The 12,130-nt window shown below is 36.3% G+C and overlaps 1 protein-coding gene across 3 annotated transcripts in view; it reads right to left on the bottom strand.

Moving 5' to 3' along the window:
• ROCK1 (Rho associated coiled-coil containing protein kinase 1) overlaps positions 1–12,130 on the bottom strand; it is a 198,963-nt gene that overhangs the window by 52,101 nt on the left and 134,732 nt on the right. For all 3 annotated transcript variants that reach the window (XM_037805501.1, XM_037805502.1, XM_037805503.1), the window contains exons 14-16: positions 3,373–3,508; positions 1,055–1,146; positions 687–933 (exon numbers count right to left, since the gene is read on the bottom strand). In XM_037805501.1, the coding sequence (XP_037661429.1) occupies positions 687–933; positions 1,055–1,146; positions 3,373–3,508 (475 nt within the window). The remainder of the gene's footprint in view (positions 1–686; positions 934–1,054; positions 1,147–3,372; positions 3,509–12,130) is intronic.

Raw genomic sequence — 12,130 nt, 5'->3', positions numbered from 1 at the left:
CCATAGTCACAGAAACTGACCCTGACCTCTCTCCACAGAATTATAGCTAATCATCAAGCCCCATGAGACCCCAAACTATGTTCCCATTCTGTGACTAAGGTTAAAATGCTCTCTGCTCTGTTTTTTTCCTGAGAGATCTGGCAACTTCCATGCATATCTGTTTTGATTAGGTAGCATGGATGCTACTGTTAAAAGGAATAGAAAAGGATACAAATATGTGAGAAGTGGATAGAGCCAGGCATCTTTCTGAAAATAAACTGAATTTTATCACTATTTTGAAATGGTTCCTTTACTCCCTGTTAGTTATACTCAATCTTCTTCCTTTTAGATTAACAGACTGCAGATATCTCTAGCCTCTCACCTAACTCTGTAATGAGATTCTACTTCAACAATTGAGTGTCTACCAACACTGCATGAGGAATTCCCAGGGTTTAATACAAATAATCCTCTATGATTGGATTAGTCCCACTATGAGTAAAACTTTTGTGATTTAGACAAGTATTTAAATTATATTTTGTTAACTTAGCTGTAAAGTTGGAAAATATCCACATTACCTATCTCAAAAGGGTGACTGTGAGAGTGAAGAAATTACAGTGTGATACAAACGTAAACATCGTGACAAAAAGAATGCCAACCATTTCTGCTTATTTTCTTGCATGAGGACAATACGATCAAAAATATATTACCTTGAAGGTCTCCAATCATCTCAGAATCATGACCTCTGTCTCTTCTTTCAGCTTCTAATACAGCTTGCAGCTGGTAATAATCCTTGTCCATTTGTGACTTGGAATTCTCTAAAATTCTATTTCTCTCCTGCAACTCTCTGTTCAGAGTTTCTAGCTGACTAATTGACTTGCTCATCTCTGTGTGACTCTTCCTTAATCTTACAGCTGTGTCTGATTCTGTCCTAAGTAAGTCATTGGCTTCTTCTAGCTATTTAAAAAAGAGAGAGTGAGAAAATAGGTTTTTGACTCAAAATGCAATCAAAAATTATAATTTTAATTATAAAATTAATTATAATCAAAATTAAAGAATCCTCATTCAAAAAACTTACCTGCTTTTGTAATTGTGCCAGCTTCTCATTAGCAAGCTGTGAATTCTGACTTACTTTCTTTAAGTCTTCCAACTGATCCTTTAATGTTGAAACTAGAAAACGAAAGAATAAGACATAGATATTACAAAACTGTCATAAAGGAAACATGTAAATCCTTTAAAAAATGACAGGATTCTTAGTCTATTACATTAGGTTCATTCCCAAATTCCATCTTAGAAGTAAAATTTATCAAAAAGTAGAGCACAGTTTTATAAAAGTGCAAAAAATAGATGTTTCCACTGTTGTAATATTCCGCATTTTTGATTCTCTTAATAAGGTCAATCAGTGAAATCTTACAAAGCTAGTTTTAATATTCATTTTGAATATTAAATATTTTAAATAGTTCAATATTTTAAAAATGGTACAAAAGTAAAAGGTCACCCCCGAGGATCTGGGGGAAGGTGCGGATGTGTTGGACATCCTCACCTGGACTGGTGTTGATGTTGTCACAAACATTGGGACTGGCGGTTTGATGTGCTGAGCCCTCGAGCATGGGACTTGCCCTTATGAAGCTCATTACCACAAAGGAGAGTCTAAAGTTGTATGTAATGGTGCCTAAGAGTCTCCCCCTGAGTACCTCTTTGTTGCTCAGATGTGGCCCTCTCTCTCTCTAACTGAGCCATCTCGGCAGGTGAACTCGCTGCCCTCCCCCCTACGTGGGACCCGACTCCCAGGGGTGTTAATCTCCCTGGCAACGCAGAGTATGACTCCCGGGGATGAATGTGGACCCGGCATCGTGGGACTGAGAGTATCTTCTTGACCAAAAGGGGGATGCAAAATGAGACGAAATAGTTTCAGTGGCTGAGAGATTCCAAATGGAGTCGAGAGGTCACTCTGGTGGACATTCTTATGCACTATATAGATAACACCTCTTAGGTTTGAATGTATTGGAATAGCTAGAAGTAAATACCTGAAACTACCAAACTCCAACCCAGCAGTCTGGACTCCTGAAGACAATTATATAATAATGTAGATTACAAGGGGTGACAGTGTGATTGTGAAGACCTTGTGGATCACACCCCCTTTATCTAGTGTATGGATGAGTGGAGGAATGGGGATAAAAACTAAAGGACAAATGGGGTGGGATGGGGGGATGATTTGGGTGTTCTTTTTTCACTTTTATTTTTTATTCTTGTTCTGGTTCTTTCTGATTAAGGAAAATGTTCAGAGATAGATTGTGGTGATGAACACATAACTATGTTATCATACTGTGGACAGTGGATTGTATATCATGGGTGATTGTATGGTGTGTGAATGTATTTCAATAAAACTGAATTTAATAAAAAAAAAAAAATGTAAAAGGTCACCAAATGGTATATAGAGTAGAATGTATCTTTCCTCCACATCGTCTCCCAGTCTCTCTGAGTCTTCCTGAACTGGCTCTCCTTCCCAGCAACAACCTTTACTAATTTCTTATGTATTCTTCCTATAAGATAGTCTATGTACCCAATCCTAATATATAAAAACACACATAGTATGTGTTTGTGTGTGTGTTTCCGGATACACACAAGTATGTGTACACATACACATATATATTTAATTTAAGCACACATACACACATATATATATACACACACATCATTTAAAAACAAATTATCTGTACTTTGTTTCTGTCATTTAAAGATATATCTTAGAGATTTTTTTATAACAATATATAAGGTTTTTTATTCTTTTATAAGCTGCATAGTATTCTACCATATAGATGTACCAAAATTTATTATATCAATTTTTACATTTAGGTTGTTTATAATTTTTGCCATTTTAAATAATGCTGCAGTGATTAGCCTTGTATATACATCATTTTGCACAGGTACAAGTACAAATGTAAAATAAATTCTTAGAAGGGAAAATCACTGAATCAAATGGTATAGAAAGTTATTTTTAAAGTATTTGTAAACAGGCATTAAAACATGAAATTCTAGCTTGTGGTTCTCAAATGTGGCTGCTTATTATAATCACCTAGAGAATTTGAAAAAATACTGATGCCCAGGCCACTCATCTAGACCAATTAAATTAGAATTGGGATTTAGACATTAGTATTCTTGAAAGAGTCTGAAGAGATTCCTATATACAACAAAACTGAGACTCACTACTCTAGCTAAAACACTATTTACTAATGACTTTAACATATATACATTTATTTTGGGTTCTGGGTATTTAGTTGGTGAGATATGTTAGGACTGATGCATCAGAAATATATGAAGGTCACTAAATTTAAGACAACCTCATGACAAGGAACTCTAGGACAGTATTAGTTTTTCAACAGAATAACAATTTACCTTCATTTTCTACATTCCTCCTCTTTTCATTTTCCTGTTCAGCTTTTCTTTGGTATTCATTAATTCTATGCTGTAGCAACATTTTCTCTTTCTCAATTTGAGACACTGTAGATTCCAGATTTCTTCTTTGATTTCCCTGAAATTGACAAAAGTTAACATTGTAATTAATACTACTTTTCAGTTATTTGAAGGAATACCTTCTCTTAAAGAAAAAAAAAAAAAAGATGAGTCTTTAAGATGGATTTTTTTGTTTCAAAACCAGATCGTGAATAGGAACTCGTTCATTGTTGGTGGGAATGTAAAACAGTGCAGACTCTAGGGAAGACATTTTGGTGATTCCTCAGAAAGGTAAATCTAGAACCACCATATGACCTGGTAACCCCACTTCTAAGTATATACCCCAAAAGATTTGAAAACAGACTCAGAGATATTTGCACACCAATGTTCCTAGTGGCATTATTCACAATTGCCAAAAGATGGAGTCAACCCAAGTATATAATACACAATGGAGTATTAGTCATAAAAAGGAATGAAGTTGATACATGCAACAATATGGATAAACCTTGAAGACATCATGCCAAGTGAAATAAGCCAGACACAGAAGGACAAATATTATATGACCTCACTGATATGAAATAATTAGAATAAGCAAACTCAAAGAGAATCTAGAATATAGGTTACCAAGGGATGAGGTAGGGGTAGGAAATGCAGAGCTAATGCTTAAACTGTACAATTTCTATTAAGGTTGATCGTAAAGTTTTGGCAATGGACGGTGGTAATGGAAACACAGCACTGTAAACATAATTAACAGAATGTGGTTAAAAGGGGAATTTTAGGTTGTATATATGTTACTACAATAAAAGTTCTAAAAAATCATGGGACTGTACAACACAATGAACTCTATTATAAATGATGAACTATAGTTAATAGTACATTTACAAAAATGTTCTTTAATGAATTGTAGCAAATACATCACATTAATGGAAGGTGTTAATAATAGGGTGGAATATGGGAACTCTGTATTTTATGCATGGTTTTTTTTGGTAAACCTAAAATTTCTCTAATTAAAAAAAAATAAAATAAACAGATGGTTCCTTCTAACAACAGCCTTCCAGTAGAATTAACAATGAGAAACTCTTTACTTGAACTAGATATATAAAATTTTCAGAGATTTCTGAACCCATCAATTTTTTTTTTAATGCCTACTAATCTTACTCCAAAAAGTGGACGTTTTCAGATTGAAAGTCACTTTATTAATTTAAAACATTGGCATTCCACTGTATTACCTATATTTTAGTTTATCTACAATTCTAAACTTAAAGTACACAATATTAAAGAGGTCAGAAAAGAATTATGTATTTGATAATTAAGTGATGCAAAGCTCAAATGGTACCAAACAGTACATACTGTACAGTGAATCTACCAGCCCTTCCGTGTCTCCCTTAATCTTCTCCCTTTCTCAACAACTTCCTTCTAAGATGTTCTATGTATCCACCTGCTAACATATATTAAAAAGTCATAAAGGAAACACTTAAGAAATGAAACTACAGATGAGGAAAGTGTTAAAGAAAAAAAAAATCCAAACTCAAAGCTAGAAAATTTTCTTGTTTCTGAGCTACCACTATCAGCATATCCTGCTTTTGATGCTTTATTTTTAAGACTCCACACCAGGAAATCTACATTTTACCGCATGTATGTTTTCTGGGTTTTCCCATCTTTAAGCAAAAGCCATCAATTAAGGATGGCATCAGAGAGATTTAGTAAAATTTGACATAGATTGACCATCCAAGATCTTTCCAATTCTAAGATTAATCATTCTAATTTTTATTTTAATTTTGAACAATTCATACATTCAAGGAAGTTGCAAAGATAGTGCAGCGAGTTTCCAAGCAGTTTTCACTTACTTTATTCCAATAGTTCCATTATACATAACAACAATACAATAGCAAAACTAGGAAAATGACATTGGTATAAAGTGTGTGTAGTTCTATGTCATTTTATCACATGTGTAGATTCGCAAAACCACCATACCATAATCAAGATACAAAACTATTCAATCACCACAATTATACTTTTGGATCACTCCTTTAGAGCCACATCCATCTCCCTCCCTCTACCATCTCTACCCGTCAACCAATAATTTATTTTCCATCACTATAATTTTGTCATTTTGAGAACGTTATATAAATGGAATCATACAGCATGCAAACTTTTCACATTGGCTTTTTTCACTTGGCATAATGCCCTTGAAACCCATCCAAGTTTTGGTGTGTATCAATAGTTCATTCCTTTTTGCTGCTGACCAGTATTCCATTGTACAGATACGTCAAAGTCTGCTTAACCAACCTATTGTAGGACATTTTAATTATTTCCAGTTTTGGCTAATACAAATAAAGTTACTATGAACAGTGAACAGGTTTTAATGAGGATACAACTTGCATTCTTCTGGGATAAATCCCAGAGTGCAACTGGTGGGTTGCATGGCAGGTGCATTTTAGATTTTTAGTTTGCAATGACTGTGCCATTTTACATCCCTACTTGCAATGTATGAATGATTCAGTTTTTCCATATTCTGACCAGTATTTGGTATTGTTACTATTTGTAATTTACTTGTTCTAATGGTTTCTGATGATTTCATGCAGTTTTAATTCGTATTTCCCTAATGGCTAATGATACCGAATACTTCATGTGCTTAACTGTCAAACATAAATCCTCTTCAGTGAAATGTGTGTTCATATCTTTTGCCCATTTTATAAATGGATTGTTTATTTACTGTTGAGTTTTGAGAGTTCTTAAAATATTCCAAATACAAGTCCTCTGTCAGATGCGTGATTTGCAAATTTTTCTCCTAGTAAATAGCTTGCTTTCCATTCTATTAAAAGGTCTTTTATAGGGCAAATGTTGCTGAGATTTTGATGAAGTCTAATCTGAGAAATATTTTCCTTTTATGGATAGTGGTTTTGGTGTCACATCTTAAGAACTCTTCACCAAGCTGTAGGTCCCAAAGAATTTCCCCTATTTTTTCTAAGTTTTATACTTTCATGGTTTACATTTAAGTCTATGATCCATTTTGAGTTGTTTTTTACATTTTTTTTACATTTTTAAACTTTTTATTTTGAAATAATTTCAAATTTACAGGAGAGTTGCAAAAATAATACAACACTCATACAGAGAATTCCAATATACCCCTGACCCAGAAACCCAGATCTACCAACTTTTAACATTTTGCCACATTTTATATATCACTTTATCCATCTATCAATCCATCCATCTAGCAGCATTTTACATTTTTAAATATACTTTTTATGTACTGGATAAAAACCCTTTTTTAAAAATATTGGAGTTTTATAACAGTCAATATTGTCCTTTACCCTTTGGCCCAATTTGCCTTAGTCCTAACCAGATCCACTTCATTCATATCTCTAAATGATGTCTGAACTCTTTTTCAGCTTTTTTAATAGTTGTTGTATGAAGTAATACTGACATTCATAGTTGCTGAGCTCTAGCTTTGAGTTTCAGGTGTGTTTTAAAACTTAAGCTTCAGTGTGAGACCAAGGGAAGAGAAGTTTATTTGGTGCAGGATCTATATTTTCTGTAGCACACCAAATATTTTAACTTGTACAGTCAGTTTATTCAAACACCATAATCACATGGAACTTTGAATAGGAAGTGAAATCTAGTATGTTTGTACACGCTAGTGTGAAATTCCGATGCGTCTCAAAGTAATTTGGGCAGAGAATAAAAATGTATTTGCCGGGCCCTCTGAGGAACTGGGAAAAAATGCGGAAATGTTAGACTCACCCACGTGGGTTATTACTGATATTCTCACAAACATTGAGGATTGCCATTTAGTAGGCCAAGTCTTTGATCTTGGGGCTTGCCCTTATGAAGCTTGTTATTGCAAAGGAGAGGCTAGCCCTACCTGTAACTGGACCTAAGAATCTCCCCCAGAGAATCTCTTTGTTCCTCAGATGTGGCCTCTCTCTATGCCCATTAGGCAGGTGAACTCACTGCCCACCCCCTGCATGGGACATGACTCCCAGGGGCTCCCTGGCAATGCAGAATATGACTCCTGGGGATGAGCCTAGAACTGGCATCATGGGATTGAGAAAATCTTCTTGACCAAGAGTGGGAAGAGAAATGAAACAAAATAAAGTTTCAGTGGCTTAGAGATTTCAAATGGAGTCGAGAGGTCACTACGGAGGTTATTCTTATGCATTATATAGATATCCCTTTTCAGTTTTTAGTGTATTGAAATAGCTAGAAGGAAATACCTGAAACTGTCAAACTGCAACCCAGCAGGCTTGATTTTTGAAGACACCTGTGTAACTCTGTAGCTTACACAGCATGATGGTGATTGTGAAAACTTTGTGGCTCATACTCCCTTTACCCAGTGTATGGACAGATGAGTTGAAAAATGGGGACAAAAATTAAATGAAAAACAGGGTGGGATGAGGGAGATGGAATGCTTTGGGTGTTCTTTTTTACTTTTTATTTATTTATTTATTTTTTTATTGGAGTAAGGAAAATTTCAAAAATTGACTATGGTGATTAATGTACAGCTTATATGATGCACATAAGGGGGACCCTGGGAATACCTGTGAACAGTTGATTGTACACTGTGGATGACTGTGTGGTATGTGAATATATATCAATAAAATGGAATTTACAAAAATATATATAGGAAATATTTTCTCCCTATCAGTTGCCTTTTAACTTTGTTTTGGCCATCTCATCAACAGAATTTAGTTTTTTTACAGATCAAATTTGTCCTTCGTTTCCTTTTATACCTTGAGTAGGATCTTATTTATCTTCATATCCCTAGCATCTGAGTCTGGACCTATGCCAGGCACAAAATAGCCCCCCAACAAGTGTTCAATGAATTACCCAACAACAGTGAGGAATTTCACTGCCATCCTCAGAGCTTATAGAATCACTTTCTGATAATTCAGCTACAGAAACAAGTCATAGGAGATGAATTTAACCAGTTATAAAAGAAACCTAAAAAATTACCTGTGAGATAGAGGTTAATGAGATTTGGGAACACCGAAGTCCAACCTATGCTCTACAGTATACCCACAGAGCTCCTTTAAAAATGCTAATCTGACTGTATTACACTCCCCTGCTTAAACCTTTTCAAGGCTTTCCAACCAACCTTGAGATAAAGTCTTTCAACCTTAACTTGGCCTACAAAGCTTTGGATCATCTAGTCTTCGTAAGTTTGGCCACTGTCTTCTCCCTGGCCATGCAATCCTTTCAGTTTCTCCAGTATGACATGTTCTTCCCCACATCAGTGTCCTTGCACATGCTCCTCCTTTTGCTTGGAAAACTCTTCTCTCTCCTTCCATTCCTAATTAAATCCCAGTCAAATTTCTGGACTTGGCTTAACTTTTATCTTCACATGGAAGCCTTCCTCCACTCCTGTAACAGCCTCAGGTCCCATATAACCTTGCAATTACTTATTCAACTTTTGTCCTCCCCAAAAGATTATAAGCTCCACAGAGCAGAGACTACATTGTTCTTATTTGCTTCTTTATTCCCAATGTCTAGTATAGTGCCATAAAAGACAGTTGATAATCACTGAATAGATGAAAGAATTAGGATAAACCAGGACCAGAAGGAGCTATAGGCCTCAGTAAGAAGTCTGGACTTTATCTTAAGGCTAAGGGAAGCCACTAAAAGATTTTAAGCAGAGAAGTGGATACAAAAGGATCAATTAACCTCACTATACTGACATGAGCTGGTTAGATAATTTGACAGTAGAAACTGCACAGTGATAAGAATGAACACATAAGGGGACCCTGGAAACTCATGAATTGAATAGGAGATCATGATTCTTAAACTACCAGAGAATCTTTTTAAAAAACATCCAGACATGGTCCCAACTCTAGTTCAATTAAGTCAGTACCTCTGGGGTTAAGACTCAGGCACCTATGTTTTTTAAGTTCATAAAGTGATTACCATATGCAGCCAGAGTTGAAAACCATTGAGTTATAAGGACAGATCAGGAAGAGAGCAAAGACAGAGAAGTGAGAAAGCACAGGACTAGTATGTGTATGCAGGTGGGGTGGGGGTGGGGGATGTTTATAAGCAGCGAAATATTGCTAGACATGAAGTCCAGACACAAAGAACTCTGGCCTTTATCTTTGACATTATGGAAAACTTTTAAAGGGTTTTACGGGAGAATGAAAGTATGGCTTTTTTTCAATCTAGATGCAAAGAGTTAAGTTTAATCATATTGCTCAGTTTGTATTGTATTACCATAATTTGGGTTCACACAAGGCCCCTCTTGTTTATTTTACTCCTAAGCTCTTTCATGTTCCCTTATTCCTATGATTTTTTTTTAATCTTCATTTTATTGAGATATATTCACATACCACGTAGTCCTACAAAACAAATCGTACTTTCGATTGTTTACAATACCATTACATAGTTGTACCTTCATCACCTAAATCAATCCCTGACACCTTCATTAGCACACACACAAAAACAACAAGAATAATAATTAAAGTGAAAAAGAGCAATTGAAGTAAAAAACAACACTGGGTACCTTTGTCTGTTTGTTTCCTTCCCCTATTTTTCTACTCATCCATCCATAAACTAGACAAAGTGGAGTGTGGTCCTTATGGCTTTCCCAATCCCATTGTCGCCCCTCATAAGCTACATTTTTATACAACTGTCTTCGAGATTCATGGGTTCTGGGTTGTAGTTTGATAGTTTCAGGTATCCACCACTAGCTACCCCAATTCTTTAGAACCTAAAAAGGGTTGTCTAAAGTGTGAGTAAGAGTGCCCACCAGAGTGACCTCTCGGCTCGTTTTGGAATCTCTCTGCCACTGAAGCTTATTTCATTTCCTTTCACATCCCCCTTTTGGTCAAGAAGATGTTCTCCGTCCCACGATGCCAGGTCTACATTCCTCCTCGGGAGTCATATTCCACGTTGCCAGGGAGATTCCCTCCCCTGGGTGTCTGATCCCACGTAGGGGGAAGGGCAGTGATTTCACCTTTCAGGTTCGCTTAGCCAGAGAGAGAGGGCCACATCTGAGCAACAAAGAGGCATTCGGGAGGAGGCTCTTAGGCACAACCATAGGGAGGCCTAGCCTCTCCTTTGCAGCAACCGTCTTCCCAAGGGTAAAACCTATGGTAGAGGGCTCAACCCATCAAACCACCAGTCCCCTATGTCTGTGGTCATGTTAGCAACCATCGAGGTGGGGTAGGCCAATACCCCTGCATTCTCCACAGGCTCCTCAAGGGGGCACTACATCTTTTTTTTTTCCTTGTTTCTCTTTTTTTTTTTTAACTTTCCCTTCTTTTTTAAATCAACTGTATGAAAAAAAAGTTAAAAAGAAAGCAAACATACAATAAAAGAACATTTCAAAGAGACCATAACAAGGGAGTAAGAAAAAGACAACTAACCTAAGATAACTGCTTAACTTCCAACATGTTCCTACTTTACCCCAAGAAAGTCACATAATATAGCAACATTTCTGTGAACTTGTTCCTACTATATCCATCAGAAATTAACAGACCATAGTCATTCCTGGGCATCCCCAGAACGTTAAATAGATTATCTGTTCTTCTTGGATTATTGTTCCCCCTTCCTTAATTGCTCTCTATTGCTAGTTCCCCTACATTCTACATTATAAACCATTTGTTTTACATTTTTCAAAGTTCACATTACTGGTAGCATATAATATTTCTCTTTTTGTGCCTGGCTTATTTCGCTCAGCATTATGTCTTCAAGGTTCATCTATGTTGTCATGTGTTTCACGAGATCGTTCCTTCTTACTGCCGTGTAGTATTCCATCGTGTGTATATACCACATTTTATTTATCCACTCATCTGTTGAAGGACATTTGGGTTGTTTCCATCTCTTGGCAATTGTGAATAATGCTGCTATGAACATTGGCGTGCAGAAATCTGTTCGTGTCACTGCTTTCCGATCTTCCGGGTATATACCGATAAGTGCAATCGCTGGATCGAATGGTAACTCTATATCTAGTTTTCTAAGGAACTGCCAGACTGACTTCCAGAGTGGCTGAACCATTATACAGTACCACCAACAATGAAAAAGAGTTCCAATTTCTCCACATCCCCTCCAGCATTTGTAGCTTCCTGTTTGTTTAATGGCAGCCATTCTAACCAGTGTTAGATGGTATCTCATTGTGCTCTTAATTTGCATCTCTCTAATAGCTAGTGAAGCTGAACATTTTTTCATGTGTTTCTTGGCCATTTGTATTTCCTCTTCAGAGAACTGTCTTTTCATATCTTTTGCCCATTTTATAATTGGGCTGTCTGTACTATTGTCATTGAGTTGTAGGATTTCTTTATATATGCAAGATACCAGTCTTTTGTCAGATACATGGTTTCCAAAAATTTTTTCCCATTGAGTTGGCTGCCTCTTTACCTTTTTGAGAAATTCCTTTGAGGTGCAGAAACTTCTAAGCTTGAGGAGTTCCCATTTATCTATTTTCTGTTTTGTTGCTTGTGCTTTGGGTGTAAAGTCTACGAAGTGGCCGCCTAATACAAGGTCTTGAAGATGTTTTCCTACATTATCTTCTAGGAGTTTTATGGTACTTTCTTTTATATTGAGATCTTTGGTCCATTTTGAGTTAATTTTTGTGTAGGGGGGGAGGTAGGGGTCCTCTTTCATTCTTTTGGATATGGATATCCAACTCTCCCAGCCCCATTTGTTGAAAAGACCATTATGACTCAGTTCAGTGACTTTGGGGGCCTTATCAAAGATCAGTCGGCCATAG

This window comes from Choloepus didactylus, chromosome 16 (genome assembly GCF_015220235.1).
Source record: "Choloepus didactylus isolate mChoDid1 chromosome 16, mChoDid1.pri, whole genome shotgun sequence".
Classification (NCBI taxonomy): domain Eukaryota; kingdom Metazoa; phylum Chordata; class Mammalia; order Pilosa; family Megalonychidae; genus Choloepus; species Choloepus didactylus.
The sequence above is the reverse complement of the archived record's forward strand: the minus strand, read 5'-3'. Positions and strand labels throughout refer to the sequence as shown.